The 16,082-nt window shown below is 39.5% G+C and overlaps 2 protein-coding genes across 3 annotated transcripts in view; both read left to right on the top strand.

Moving 5' to 3' along the window:
• The window catches only part of eml3 (EMAP like 3), an 83,296-nt gene extending 71,041 nt beyond the window's left edge, over positions 1-12,255 (top strand). For both annotated transcript variants that reach the window (XM_044185198.1, XM_044185199.1), the window contains 8 exons: positions 3,871-4,002; positions 4,129-4,196; positions 5,396-5,484; positions 7,111-7,208; positions 8,167-8,254; positions 8,344-8,442; positions 8,556-8,722; positions 11,325-12,255. In XM_044185198.1, coding sequence (XP_044041133.1) covers positions 3,871-4,002; positions 4,129-4,196; positions 5,396-5,484; positions 7,111-7,208; positions 8,167-8,254; positions 8,344-8,442; positions 8,556-8,608 — 627 coding nt within the window. In that variant the 3' untranslated portion in view covers positions 8,609-8,722; positions 11,325-12,255. The remainder of the gene's footprint in view (positions 1-3,870; positions 4,003-4,128; positions 4,197-5,395; positions 5,485-7,110; positions 7,209-8,166; positions 8,255-8,343; positions 8,443-8,555; positions 8,723-11,324) is intronic.
• A 1,953-nt stretch (positions 12,256-14,208) lies between these two features.
• Positions 14,209-16,082, top strand: part of mta2 (metastasis associated 1 family, member 2) — a 51,755-nt gene continuing 49,881 nt past the window's right edge. The window contains exon 1 of the mRNA XM_044185191.1: positions 14,209-14,667. Coding sequence (XP_044041126.1) covers positions 14,640-14,667 — 28 coding nt within the window. The 5' untranslated portion in view covers positions 14,209-14,639. The remainder of the gene's footprint in view (positions 14,668-16,082) is intronic.

Genomic DNA, 16,082 nt, shown 5'->3' with positions numbered 1-16,082 from the left:
TTGACAGTGTAGCCTAAGGTTGGTGGTACAGGAAAGCTTCCTTGTCATGGACCGAAGCGGTTCAGGAGAAACTTTGAACTAATTGCAGTGCTACGCAAAACATCAGAATGTCACTAAAGTCATTAGAAATCACCTTCGCACACACACACACACACACACACACACACACACACACACATGCATACACACACACTCTCTTAGTCCCCTAGTTCATCTATGTATTTGTGTAACTGTCTTGTTTTCTTTTTTATGTGTTGATTGCTTGCTTTCTCTGCACTATTTGTCTTGCACATGTATATGTAAACCCTATGTTAACTTGCATAAAAGGAGGCCCATCACAGAGGACAATGGAGGGGACTGGCAGAGGCAACTGAGATATAATAATTAAACACTAACCTACCACATTACTCTCCATTACAATCCTTAATCCAAAACTTCTCCATGCCCAACAATAAGTCACCTGGTTCTGATGGCTACACAATAGAATTCTATAAATAGAAATTGGACTGTACTTGTATAGCCCACACTACTGGTAACTCATAATTCCTCTGTTTAGCAGGATGGTCAATGAAATCAAATCATCAGGAACCATACCCACACACATGAACACAGCCCTTATTTCAGTTTTTCTCAAACCTGACAAAGATCCATCCCTCACCTCCAGCTACAGACCTATAAGCCTGGTTAATTGTGACTTAAATATAATTAGTAAACCACTAGCCAACAGATTAGAAATAGTCATATCTACATTAATCCATCCAGACCAAAAAGGATTTATAAAGGACAGACACTCACTCATGTGTTGTCTATTCAGCCTCATCAGTCTATCCCAGAGAAACCACCTCAACACCGTAATTGCTTCATTGGATGCAGAAAAGGCCTTCTTGCCCTGCTCTTTTTCTATGACCCCAGTCTAACCTACATCACATTGATTTAACACTCTAGATTCTACCATAATGAAATTCTATTGGAAACATAAGAAACCACAAATCAAATTATCCACCATGCAGAAACCAAGAGACCGTGGAGGCCCTAGCCACCCCAAATTTCAGATTTTACCACCTATCAAACCATCTTCAGTATATACCTGTTTGGTTGCAAGAGACTCCACAATCACAACACGCCTGTCTAATTATAGAACAATATGACTGCTAAGAACCCAGTCAATTAAAAAACATAACTGTTTCAAAAATAAATTCATAGCAGTGACTCAGCGGCTTGGTGGAAATCCAATCAAATCACTGGATACCCCACATCTTCAAATAAATTCACCACAATCTGGCAAAATCCGAACATTCAGCTCAAAAATAAACCACTATCATTTAATTCATGGAAAAAAAAGTAGGAATTACAAATTTGGAACACTTATTACCCTACGAGACACTAAAACAGAAATATATCGGTGGTAACAGCTTCTTGCAACATCCACAACTCCACAATCCACAATTGTAGATTGAAGAATTAATCCTAAACCCTCACATAAGAATTCACATAACTAATATGTAAATAATTTTTTAAAATTCAAATGTAATTTTTTATTCATTTCTGAAATTTGTTTGAACAAATTATGGATCTTTTTTATTCCTCTCATTTGATATACAAGATAATTTTTTCTCAAACTAAAACTCTTTTTTCCATAATCATATATTTTCTTTGAGTTGCCCTGCACCTCTCTTTTGATCCCAGCTCCCCATGCCAGGAAAGGGTTAAACGTCAGATGAAGAAAAACAACATTGGAAACTTAAAACTATTTAAAAAATTGGGGAAAATTATTTTTCAGCTGATGTTAATGGTGTGAGTGTGCATTCTCTCTTAAGTGCTGCTTTGGGAAATTAATGAAAGAAAAGATTTTAGAAGTTAAGATTGTTTTCTAAGAGTTTTTGTAGAAAGCTGTTCAATTCAATTTTATTTATATAGCGCCAATTCATAACAGAAGTTATTGCATTTTTCCTATAGAGCAGGTCTAGACCGTACTCTTTATAATATTATTTACAGAGACCCAACAAATCCCACCATGAGCAAGCACTTGGCGACAGTGGCAAGGAAAAACTTCCTTTTAACAGGTAGAAACCATGGGCAGAACCAGACTCAGGGTGGGCGGCCATCCGCTGCTGCCATATTAGGTTTTGAGAGAGGGAGAGAGAAAAGGGGGGTGAAAAGGGGGCCTGATTTTTACAAGATTACGTAGGTGAAAAAAGGCAGTCCTTGAAGTAGTTTCAAGTGGGAGTTAAAGGATAAATCCTGATCAAAGATAACTCTGAGGTTCCTTACAGTGCTGCTGGAGGCCAGGGCAATGCCATCTGGAGCAACAATATCTTTAGATAATGTGTCTCGGAGGTGTTTGGGTCCAAGTACAATAACTTAAGTTTTGTCAGAGTTTAACATCAGAAAATTGCAGGTCATCCAGGTTTTTATGTCCTTGAGGCTTGCTTGAAGTTTAGCTGACTGGTTAGTTTCATCTGACTTAATCGATAGATATAATTGGGTATCATTCGCGTAACAATGAAAGTTTATGGAGTGTTTCTTAATAATATTGCCTAGAGGAAGCATATATAAGGTGAATAGAATCGGTCCAAGCACAGAACCTTATGGAACTCCGTGACTAACTTTGGCGTGCACGGAGGACTCATCGTTAACATGTTCAAACTGAGATCGATCTGATCTAGGATTTAAACCAGCATAGTGTGGCTCCTTTAATGCCAACTGAATGTTCCAGTCTCTGTAATAGGATGTGATGGTCAATGGTGTCGAATGCAGCACTAAGATAGAATCGAGTGTCATTCGCAGTGAGCCTGCAGCACTTTCAACAAGCTGGTGAATTTGGGAGGGCTGAAATTAGTTTAGGAGTCCTCTGTTATATTGAGACATGGCACCGAATTAAATGCAGATGGGATCACTTCCTTAAATTTAGATACAGCACTATCAGATAGACATCTACAGTAGGAGTTTTTGCCTAATGGCGTGTAGTCCAGTAGTAGGAGTTCAAAAGTTATTAATTAATGGTCCAATAATGATTCTGTGGAAATACTATTAAATGTTCACTTTCAATGCCTTATACCAGAACAAGGTCGAGGGTGTGGTCAAACAATTAGATAAACGCAGTACTAAGGCTATCATTTTCAATGTCCACATGAATATTGAAATCACCTACAATAATCACTTTATATGTTTTAAGGACTAAACTTGAAAAAAAACTCTAGAATTCAGATACAAATTCAGAATAAGGACCAGGAGCGCAGGACACTATAACAAATAGAAATGGCTGTCGTGTTTTCCAGGTTGGGTGTGAAAGACTAACAATAAGGCTTTCGAGTTAGTTATAATTTAGTTTAGGTTTCTGGTTGAGTAATAGGCTTGAGTCGAAGATGGCTGCAACTCCACCTCCTTGGCCAGTGCCTCGAGGAATGCGAGTATTACTATGACTGGGTGGAGTGGATTCATTTAGGCTAACATATTCTTCATGACCCAGCCAGGTTTCAGTAAGACAAAATAAGTCAATATGATACTCTGATATTAAATCGTTCTTCAAAACAATCTAACTTCTAAGATCAGTTGTTATCAGAAAATGGGACCCTAGTGGTTCTTCAGTGTGGTCAGGGACACCTTTGCAGACACACCACAATACATCCAGTATGTGGTCAAATCCATCTGATCACCTCTGATTGGGACTTCAATGAACTGTTGCCAATGCATCCTGGATGCCTTTTGGGGGCATTCACAACTGCTGTGTACTTATGATGCAAGATACAATATACCATATACAATATGATGCAATGGGATATCTACAAAAGCACATGGAAGTAGCATTTAGCACTTCCTTTCATTGTATACTGATGAATGTATACTGATGAGTGTGTGTGTGTGTGTCAGGGCCATGTAGATGAGATGTGGGGGCTGGCTACACACCCCTCTCAGAACATCTTCCTCACCTGTGGTCACGACAGGCAAGTCTGTTTGTGGAACACAGAGGAACACAAGCTGGACTGGTGCATCACCCTGGAGGTAGGACACACTGATCCTGGACTCTGACTGATGATGAACTAACAGTACTTATATTTGAATAAAACACATTGATACTCATTTCAGTGCTGACACACACTGTTAACTAGACCTGTGTGTCTCTGACAGGAGTATGGGTTGTGTGCTGGTTTCTGCCCTAATGGATCAGTGGTTTCAGTCGGCCTCAGCACAGGAAGGTAATACAGCACAAAGTCCCAGCAAATATTATACTTAAAGGGACAGTTCACCCCAAAATCAAAAATACATATTTCTCCTCTTACCTGTAGTGCTATAAATCCATCTTGATTGAGTTGCCGAGTTTTGGAGATATCGGCCGTAGAGATGTCTGCCTTCTCTCAAATATAATGGAACTATATGGCACTCAGCTTGTGGTGCTCAAACAGCAATGTCTCTTTTCAGAAATCATGACCTGATTACTCAAGATAATCCACAGACCTTGTTGTGAGCAGTTTCATATAGGAACTATCGTAGTTCCATACTGGATGTATTTTTGATTTTGAGGTGAACTGTCCCTTTAAGCAATCTATGAACTGAAAAAAAATTCACAAGATAATGGGGGGAAAAAAATGATAAAAATTTGCACAATATGAAAATTTACCAAAAGGTTCAGTAGCTGAAACCCATTTCAATATATGCAGTATGTAATAACTGAAACATTTTAAAGGTAATGGTTCAACATTTTGGGAAATACACTTATTCACTTTCTTTCCAAGAGTCTGAGTGTCTGAGCTGGAGTCAGGATGTGATTAGCCTAGCTTAGCATAAAGACTGGAAGTAGTTCCAGCACGTAACTCCCCTACAACTTCAAATGTAAATGTTCCTTAAACAAATGTTTCCCCCTATTTCTAGTCTTTGTGCTAACCTAGGTTACCCATGTCTTGACTCCAGCTTCGTACTCAAAGCAGTAATAATATTTATTTTTTATTTTGTTCAAGCTGTGAACACAACATCTGACATATTATTACCTTATAAAGTTGTTATGGCTAAGATGTAAGAAAACAGTTGCCTATTTACACATCCAGCAGACACAAAGCAACATGTGTTCAATATTCTCTTTTAGCTTTGCTTTGGTCTCCACCAACTCCAGAGAAAAATATAAACAAAACCAAAACAATGAGCTAAAACATGCAAAAAATCTGAGAGCTGAGAAGAACCGTAGAGTTGTTGATAATTCTCTGTGGGTTCATCACTATGAGTGACATCTTTTACATTACAAGAAAGAGCACTAAAGAGACTAAAGAGCACTTCTCCCTGTAATAAACTTAATTGTAAGAAATCAGCTGCCTGCTGTTCAGTCAGTTGTCATTGCTGATGAATCTCTATCTGTCTACCTCTGTCCTGATGAACCTCTCCCATCCTCTTGTAACACTAACAGGTGGATGGTCCTTGACCTGGTGACCAGAGAGGTGGTCTCTGAGTCCACCGATGGGAACGAGCAGCTGTCTGTCATGAGATACTCACCAGGTCAGACTTCTCTGCCAGCGTTCTATTGTCTAACTGCTCTCAGAATTCTGACTGTAGAAATTACAGCTGGGTTTACAACATCAGCTGTGAGAACTTTGCAGGAAAAGACTTGAGGCTGCATTAATAACCATTACATTTTCCTGTGGATTGCTATTGATGAGCTTCTTCACACAAAACACATGCACTTTGAGGTAGGATTGCATTTTTGGAAAAAAAAAACTTTCTAGCTCTGGAGGCTAAGCTGGTAAATTGACCTTGAGTTAAGATTTTTGTCAAATCACTGTTCTGTATATACTGTATATGGTTCTTTTTTATTATTCCTATTATTTTTGGGAATTTTATGCCTTTATTAGATAGCAATAGTAGAGAGATGACGAGGGAGAGACAGATGCAACAAAGGTCCACAGCTGGATTCAAACAGGGGACGTTGCGGTTCATGGTTGGCACCTTAACCTAAACCAGGGGTTCTCAACCTTTTCTACTTCAAGGCCCACCTATTCATACTTGTAACGGCCCAGGGACCATTAAAACATAAATTATAATAATGATAATAATACAAATGATTTTGGCTATTATATATAGGTCCTGGCAGTCAAAGAAGGTTGCCGCAAATGTGCCTGTTCAAAATACTAAAACTAAATCTTTTACAACAATGTTCAGAATGACATACTATCTGGAACATATATTTTTCATATATTGAATGAATTGTATTGAATGAAGACAAAATAGAATTACGTTTTGTTTTGTTTTTCCCGTTTTTAATTACAAATGAAGTACGAATTATCCAACGATACACGGACCGAACTGTTACATTTCCAATGATTAAACACCATTTTGTTATCTTGAGTGTGAGTAGGATTATTTGTCATTCATTCATATCACGAGTCATTTTGAACATTTTGCGGAAACTGTCTTTGACTGCCAGGACCTGTTTGGCACATGTGCAGAACGGATCAGGCAGCCGGTACAGATCAGGCACTGACTTTCGCCGCACCACAGCTTAGCTTAACTGTCAACAAATTAAGCATCCCGGCCCAGTGGTTGAGAAAGTATGCCCGAAACCACGGACAACAACCAGAAGAAGGTTTTATTTGGACATTTTTGACTTTATTTTAGATAGTTGACAGTAGAGGTGTGATAAGAAATGAGAGGGGGGGTGACATGCAACAAAGCTTCCAATTACATTGCAGTTACTTAGTAAGTGTCTTTAACCATAAGGCTAGCTGGACACCCCAAACAGAAGATTTCTGGATGATGGATTAACTCAAATATCTGAGCAGTTAAACAAATACAGTTTGCAAAACAATACCCTACATTACCCTAAACCTTCCTGCAACCCAGCAGAATAATGGATCTGGACAGCCATCTGATATGAAAATAATAATAATTAAAAAACACATTGAGTGGTTATGGCCAGGGTTTTTTTAATTTCCATAATAGCAGAGATGCGGCACGCTGACTGAACCATATCCATAATCCAAACGTTAAGAAGAGCCAATGTTTGACAAAGCCAAAACATCAGCATAAATTACATTTCAATGCACTGAATGAAAAAAACCTGGACCCTAAGAGAAAGATATTGTGGAAATCCCCTTTAACTGTGTGAATGTCCTCTTGTGTTGTCAGATGGCAGCTTTTTAGCAGTTGGATCCCATGACAACTTCATCTACATCTACAATGTGACTGAGAGCGGCCGACGTTACACCCGCTTCGGGAAATGTAATGTGAGTTAAATATCAAATCCATGTCTAAATGTTTGGTCCTTGGATTTTCCCTTGATCCAGTCTGACTTTCTGTAAGTGTGTTTTGGTCTCTGCCTGTTTAGCCATGGTGGCTATCACTCCTAATGCTAACTACTCAGTTCTTCTTCTTGAACAAAGTAAAGTCTGGTGATAGTCTATATTTTTCTTATAGTCAACAAATCCCACCTGCAAAGCCATACTTTAAAATCCGACCCAGCTGAACCCAGCTGGTACTGTCAAATTTGAGACCTGAACCCGACCCAAGACCCAAGGCTAATGTAACTCTTTCCCACTGGACATTGTTTATCTATTTGCTACACATGACATGCATGGATGCAGATGTTTGGCAAAGTCAGAAAGAGAAAGTGAGAATTTTTTTAAGGAAATAATATTTTTGGGATGCTTTGTTTATGATTTTCGTCTTAGAACAGACAATCAGACACAAAGGATGTCCTTTAGCAGTCCAATTAGAATAAACGGTACAATGGGGAACATTTCAACAACAATAACAACAAAACCCCTCCTACCTACCCACACACCTTGTTGGCAAAAGAAAATGAATGAAAAGAATAAAAAATAAAACATAAAAAAGTCAGCAACATTCACATCTAGACCAGACCACGTTCAGAGTGAATGTGTGTGCACTTCTCGACACGAGTAATAGTTGCCGGTCTTCATGAAATTTATAATTAGAATCCCTCAGAATGAATCTAACCTTCTGTAACTGCAAATGAATTAGACCCCTAATCCGCCCACTGCTGGGTATTTCACCTGTCTACTTTAGAAGGGTCAGTCACACTGTCGGTTTGGGTCAGCATGCAGGATTTGTTGACAATAAGAAAAATATAGAATAACACAAGCCTTATCCTCCAACATTGATTTCACAGGGTCATAGAGCATTATGTGACACTGCCTCTGCTTACCTCTGCTGTCCAATCAGGGTCACTCTAGCTTCATAACTCACCTGGATTGGTCCAAAGATGGAAAGTACATTATGTCTAATTCAGGCGACTATGAGATCCTTTACTGTGAGTGAACAAGTATCTTTTTGCACTTCAATCCTCACACAGCATGCCAATCTACTGTTGTGACTCTGAAGATGAATGTATTTTGACAGGGGACATAGCAGCAGGGTGTAAACTGTTGAGGAATCGCTTTGAGAGTAAAGACAGAGAATGGGCCTCCTATACCTGTGTGCTGGGCTTCCATGTCATGGGTGAGAAATAGAACATTTTTGTCCTTTCACGTGTTATGACTGTTGTGGCCCCTAAACAAGGTAGTGTTATTCTGTCAAGTCAGATTGACGACTTTGTTGCTGTGGTGTTCCAGGTGTGTGGCTGGAGGGCTCTGACGGCACAGACATCAACGCCCTGTGTCGCTGACGACTCACAGTCCAGACCCCTGTCCTAAACCTAAGGTGGCTGTGGCTGAAAACCCTCCTGACTTCTGTAAGAGCAAAAGTCCACCTCTTCCAGTACCCCTGTCCTAAACCTAAGGTACCACTAGATTTGGACAAACCTGTCTGTCTTCAGTAACCATTCACAGGTTACTGTAGCATAGCAACATTTTGTCACTGCTTTAAGTTTGAGTGTTAGTTGATCACCATCTGAAAATCTAACTTTTTCCATTCTATATGTTAACAATAATGACTTCTGACACCTGCCCTGACTCCAGAAATGGCTGCTCATCATCAGTAACATCATCAGCACCATCAGTAACATGTGCTGAGTGATTCCTAGTTGCATGAGAATCTTGTAGCACTATAAAGGTGCTTTGAGTATTGTAACTTTTACACTCCCTGCAGCATCCTGTACCTCCGGGTCAGAGTTGGTGAGAAACATCTATTTGCAGTAGAGCAGTTTGAGACAAACAGCAGAATTAAGGTGGAATTATACTTGCCTCTGGCACAGGAATCAGTTTAGAGTTAAGTGTTGTAGGTGTAACTGAATACAAATCCATTGTTGGGATACGGACAGATAATGCACTCTGAACAGATATGAACAGCAACTGAATATGTGCTGTAATATTCCTTTTTTCCGCCACTAAATTGATCTGTCAGCTGATTGGCGCAACTTGCCTCAAAATTCACTGCCCTTCGTCTCAGACTCAGACTTTAGACAAATCTAAACACACAGATATCATACACACACTGCTGAAATCGTCAGTTTCATTGAAAGCAGGATCTGTGATGAGTATCTCAGTAGCTCCTTATGATTTCATGATTCACTTCAGACTTTTTCCTCAGTATAAGTAATCCAGGCAGTGGTGGAAGAAGGATTCAGATCTTTTACTTAAGTTTACTTAAAAGGACCGTTACAATAATGCAAAAATACTCCGTTACAAGTGAAATTCCTATATTCATAATTTTACTCAAGTAAAAGTACAGAAGTATTCAGTATCAGCAAAATGTACTTAAAGTATAAAAAGTAAAAGTACTCATTCTGCAGAAAAATGGCCACTGTGAGTGATACAGTATATTATTATATATGACATTATTCATTCCGATGCATCAATGTATAAGCATAAACTGGTCGAGGTGGAGCTAGTTCATATACAGTTAGCTAGTTTAGTCCAGTGGTTCCAAACCTAGGGGTCAGGACCCTCCAAAGGGTCACCAGATAAATCTGAGGGAAAGAAGAAAAAACTAAGTTCTGCTACAACTTTTATTTTTGGAAACTTTTCTTGAATATTTGCTCTCTTTTTTTTTTTAAATATTGGATAATTTGACCTCTTTGGGCCTCAAAATTGTTGAAATGAAACCATGTGAGAAGTTTAGAGGGGACTCTCTCTTTGGTGAATCTGCTAACAACTCATACCATCTGAAACATGACAAGGAGACAACTACAGACTGCTCTTTTGTTAGGGGTCACAAGCCAAAAGGTTGGATACCCCTAGTTTAGTCTATAACACTGCATTGTATTATAGAAACTAAACATTTGTTTGTTTATATAAAATCTGCAAAGCAACCAGTAATTACAGCTGTAAATAAATGTAGTGGAGTAAAAAGTACAACATTTCTCTCCGAAATGTAGTGGAGTAGAAGTATAAAATGGCTATAGTCAAGTATGGTACAAGTACCTAAAAATTGTACTTACGCACTGTACTTGAGTATAGGGCTTTTCACACTGCACTTAGCCCTAGGCTAAGAAAGCTTTTATACTGGCACAAGTGGACTAACCCCGACTTCAGCCTAGGGCTTGCTGGCCCTGCTCTGGAGCAGCTATCCTTAGCCCTAAGGTTAGCTGCTGAGATCAAGATCTCTTTATGTCTTTTACACCAGAAACCTGAGAACAAAATGCATATATTCCGTACAACATCACAACAAGACAATTCACACAAAGCTGTCCTCATACACAGACATACACAAATTAAAACAGTAACAAATATTATTTAGAAAATCACCAAGTTGGACTTTATAGTCTCTGAGAGGAATGAGGCTCTAACTTCAGTTTGCTTTGCAGTTTATTCCAGTAGTGCGGTACATAGTACTGGAAATTCAGTCTGAGGTATCAGGCTCAGGTATGAGGGACTTTTAAGGCCAACATATCCTGTGATCTGGTGTCATGGTTATTTACTTTAAACTCAACTGAGGATGTTAAATATCTCTGCAGCTCAGATCAAGATAATGTAAATGAAAACACAGGTACGCTGATTGATACCTTCTGGATATCAGTGATGACCAATGACTTTTTGTAGCAAGCACAATGAGTAATGAATTGAATGGCACTGTGGTAAATGGCATCCAGTGGTACTGATGCATGGTGCTTTGGAAACCTTGTGCAATTGACAGTAGAGAGAAAATGATTTAAAAAAAGTTAGGGACCGTCTTAAAAGTGCATGCAAAATGGCAAAGAGAGCTTTTCAGATTTGTGTCAATAACATTCTCATTTTTATCATAGACACTTCAGACCATCTTTCTTCTGGACCTCTTCCCATTATATTCACGACCTCCATTTTAAAGAAAAATCATGCAATATGTCCCAATGATTTATTCTGACTTGTATTTTCTCACTGTTGAACCCCCCCCTCCCTACTGGCGTTTACAGTGTGCTACAACGTGGCGAAAAAAAGTGGACTCTTTCTCTCTTTCCTCTCCAGGCACCGAGCCACAAGTACGAGGGCCACGGCAGCCACGTCACCAACGTGTGCTTCACCCACAGCGACTCCCACCTCCTCTCCATGGGTGGGAAGGACACCTGCATCCTTCAGTGGAGGGTGATGGGAGGCGGGGTGGGCGACGGCAGGGAGAGACTGGCCTCGGCCTCGTCCACTTCCACCAGCTCTCCAGAACCTGCCACCAGCTAGGAAGGACACCTGTTATTAACTGTGACAGAGGGGGGACTGTTCATACACAGCCAGAGAGGCATGTTAGTCATTGGCCAGCAGCCACAGTTATCGGCTCAGACAATCCTCTGCGGTGCCACTGCTGCGTCAGTTTCATACAGAACATGTAGAGGAATCCTCTCCAGGACGAATGTCCATATTAAATTTACACTTACACACCTCCATAATCATGTAAATCCTTCTGAAACTGGACAGTGTGATCCTTCCCTTAACACAGAGTCTTTGTCATTCTGTTGGATATGTGGTGAGGATCGTTAGAGGTGGTCATGTATGTTTGGTGGTACACAACATGACTTGACTTCTTTGGTGACCAAGATGTTGGTTTCAGTGAACATTCCTGTGTTTTAGTCCATCTTGTTTATCAAACTTACCAAAGTGCTGCATCGTGGTGTGCGCCATCTAGTCTATAAAGACTTTTTCATAATGTTTTAACATATTTTGAATATTTTAGCAGTGTTTGGTAGACATCTCAGCTAATAATGAAGCTGTTTTTATGCTTGCTTTAGACAGACTGTGACAAACCTGTTCCAATGACATCAACTCTCAGCATTTCTGACTAATTAACTTCTCTAACAGTAGATCAGTACATGATTACTTTACAGTTTTATATATTTAAGAGAATATTGGGAATGCGGTGATGTTGTTCCTGTCAAGCTCCCAATAAATAACTGAAGACTGGAAAGTGTATTGTGTGTGAAGTGTCACTAGTGGGCAGTGCTGCTCCAGGGATTGTGTGCTGTGCTCAGCGTTGAAGAAATGCATGTTCCCAAACTACATGTCCCAGACTAGAGCATCCCACACTGAACCCCATAAGTACAGTAGGAGTTTGGTCTTCCAATTCAGTTCAGTTAATGAAACTTACATCCAAACTCTGCTGATGAATGTCTTTTCATAGGAGAAGATAACAGGTAAGTAAGTCAGTGGTTTCAAACCTCGGGGTCAGGATGCCCTCACCAGTGAAAGTGAAAGTAAAGTAGCAACACTGCAATATAAAAAATACTCTGTTAAAAGTAAAAGTCATGAACTAAAAATGTGACTTGAAAGTATAAAAGTATTATAGATAAAATATATATGAAGTATCAAAAGTACTTATAATGCAGAATGAACTTTTACAGTTCAATATATTATACAGTTGGATTATTATTACTGATGCATCAAAATGAAACATGTAGCTGGCTGAGATGGGGCTAATTGTGCGCCTAGATTAATAAAAGTAACAAAAAACAAAAAGTACAATATTTCCCGCTGAAATGTCATGGAGATGAAGTCTAAAGTAGCAGAAAATGGAAATACTCAAGTAAATCACAAGTACCTCAAAAGCTCAACACATAAGTGCAATACTTGAGTAAATGTACTTAGTTACTTTCCTACACAAGATACATGTGGTGGGTGGCAGATGAGTAACGGGCTAGGGAAGGAACAAACATTTCTGTAACACAAAATTGGTTTTATTTTCTTCACTTTTTAGTTTATATTGTCCAATTAGCTTTTTTTCTGGTGAGATGAAAAAATGAAAATGTTGACTTTTTAAGTCAAAATGATTGAAATTTAAAGTGAAATGTATTCTTGTCTGTCAGTAATTACAAACAAATAGGCAAAGATGAAAAAACTAAAGAAAATCCCAGCCAACAAAACAGTAGGCTACTTTTCAGTTACATAAGTAGCAGACAAAATCTTAACACTAACCCACCATACTAATGCCCACATGCCTTTCTGATCATACATTTTTAAACTTGTTAAATTACAGAAAAAATGATTAATAGTAAAAATCTTGACTTTTTAAGTAAACATAATGAGATACTAAGTCATAATATTGAGATAATCAAATTAAAGTTATGATATTGATTATTTTTTTGATTTTGACTCTTGACAGACTAAAATTACTTACTGTAATTACAACCATAACGTGACTTACTAGTTCATTATTTTAAATTAAAAAGTAATGATTGTGTCTTACTCTTTCCTCATATTGACTTTGAAACTATGACTTACCATGGGTGTGTTTATTTTTGTCTTTCATAACATGCCATCCCGTTTTCCCTCCTAGCAGTAATAGGCTTCCATTCTCAGGCCTCTAAAATGTACTCACATTAAACAATCTGAGAAGTAAACCTCACTCCCAGCTCACAGACATGCACACGCTGTCACTGCAGGTCACAAGTGGACATTGCTTCATTTTAAAGGCTCACAAGCTAAAAAAAGGTCTACTGGAAGAACTCATTCTCTTACACTGAGTGTTAGTGGATAACAGAAATAACCATTGCAGCTGTGTCCCCGTGAAATTGGTGATACAACATTACTTAGAACCTATTACATAACTTGGTGCGTTCGTTCAGGATTTTATTTTGAAGGAGGCACATTTTCTTTGTTTCTGCTGTGTGTGTGTGTGTGTGTGTGTGCAGCCTACTCTGTGCATTTGTGTAATATGTGGAAACTGCTATTATTTGCATGTAAACCTTAATTTCTCGGTAACCAATTTTCTACATAAACTTTTGGTCTCCAAAAAGCACATGAGAATCACTTTTGGGCTTTAGTCATGCGTGTGTGAGTTTGTATTTCATATTCTAAACAGGTTTATTAAACCAGGACAAGTGAAAAAGTTAATTGTGAGACACCGGAGATTGTCGACAATCTCCGAAGATGACGATTTGCGCACGAACGAAGGGGGCCAGTGAGTGAGTGTGTGCTTTCTGCGTGCGAGTGTGTTTGTTGAACTGAGCGGAGGTGAAGAAGAGGAGGATGAAGCTGGGAGCGGAGGATGGGAGGAAGAGTGGAGTAAGAGACAGGCTAGCTGTGTGTGAATGAGTGAGTGAGAGAGGAAGAGGAGAGGAAGGTCGTCCGAGGGACCGAAAACAAAGACAGCATTTTTGGGGGATAACCTCCGGAACATTACTAACGGAAACTTTCAACTTTTTGCCCGCCACAGCTCGGCTTGTTGTGCACGGAGCCGGCTTTGTTTCACGGCGGGGGTGTCTACGATAAATGAAGGAATAAAATAGATCCACATCGACCTTTTTCTACCCAAGCGGGGAATACCCTGGGACTGCTTTTGATAAAGGTTACGAGAGAATGGCGGCCAACATGTACCGAGTGGGAGGTAAGGAATGTTTTACATTTTTAAGACACCCCCCACAACGTGATTGTTCGTTTCGACAGCAAGGTGGTTAGCTAGCCGCTAGCTGTCTGTTCGGTTAGCCGCTAACTAATGCTAGCTCTTTCCTAGCGTCCGTACGTGCGTCCACTCTTGCATGGAAGAACGTCAAACCTATTAAAACATCCAACAATGTAATGTGACTTAGCCAGTGGGCAAATAAAAAAAAAATCCACATTCTGACTTAACAGCTAGTTTCTACTCAGTTCTAACTAGCCAGAAACGCTCCTGCATTTGGCGTGGATATAACGTTAATACATCAAGCAGTATTAATTTATAGAAAATAATAACTTTTACAACAGATTGGCGTGATATCCCGACTACTTTCCTCCACCAAAGTACGTTAAGTTACACCGCTGCGGGCGGCTGCCGAACAGCATGAACCGGTTCTAAAAGTTGGTCTTTAATTTGAAATATATGCAGCCTAGTGGATGCTAGAGTTTGCCGAATTGTATTTGTAGTTGCAAGTAAGCGAAGCAACAGTAATTTGTCATATTTTCTGACGTGGAGTCTGTAACTTTACATATGGTAACGTCCTGGAAGTGAACACAACGCTAGTTAGCATTAACGTTAGCTGCTAGCTGTGGATGGGTCAGCGTCCAACAAATTATAGCAACGTCCGTGGTAGCTTGCTAAAGCTGGCCGGCTAGCTTTGTCGGTGTGGTGGGTTAATTTCAGTATCGCCTCCGCCATACCACTTCATATGCAACGGATAGCGTTAGCCGTGCTAGCTAACGTTGATTGCTAAGTTTTGTTAGCTTAGCGTTTCGTACCGTGTGCGATGTGTTAACCGGTGCGATTGCTTTTTGAAATACTAGCAGATACGTGGTTAACTTACAAAGAATAACTAACGTACCTCCCGTCGTATACTGTTTAACGTTACAATTAACTAACATTATTACGAAACACCGGCAAGAGAAACACGTAACTTAGCATCTAATTCCTTAACAAGCTGAACTAAGTTAGCTAACACTAACTTGCTACCAGTCTAAAACATTCTGTCTCAGTGAGACTTCTCCTACCTGTACTTTGCCACTGGATGGAAAGCAAAATTACATCAGGATATATGATTGACATTAAGCACATCGTGGAATGTCAAGTGTTTGTGTGAAACAGTAAAATGGTACAGGTAGCATTAGGTAAGATTTTCACCTTACTCGTTTGCTATCACTGGGTTTCAAAACGTCACCATTATTGTGGAGAGAAACGAAGCTGGAGACGGCTAGCTGCCAGCTGTACTGTCGCCACTGTTCCCCCCTAGTTTGATCGATCCTTCAGTGTGTACAAGTGTACCTGTACTTCTCAGTGGATGTTAATCTGTCGCCTCGTCTTTTCAGTGCTTGTGCTTGACGTTTAATGTC

This window comes from Siniperca chuatsi, linkage group LG22 (genome assembly GCF_020085105.1).
Source record: "Siniperca chuatsi isolate FFG_IHB_CAS linkage group LG22, ASM2008510v1, whole genome shotgun sequence".
In the NCBI taxonomy this organism is placed as follows: domain Eukaryota; kingdom Metazoa; phylum Chordata; class Actinopteri; order Centrarchiformes; family Sinipercidae; genus Siniperca; species Siniperca chuatsi.
Note: the sequence above shows the minus strand (reverse complement) of the source record. Positions and strands in the feature narration are given on the sequence as shown.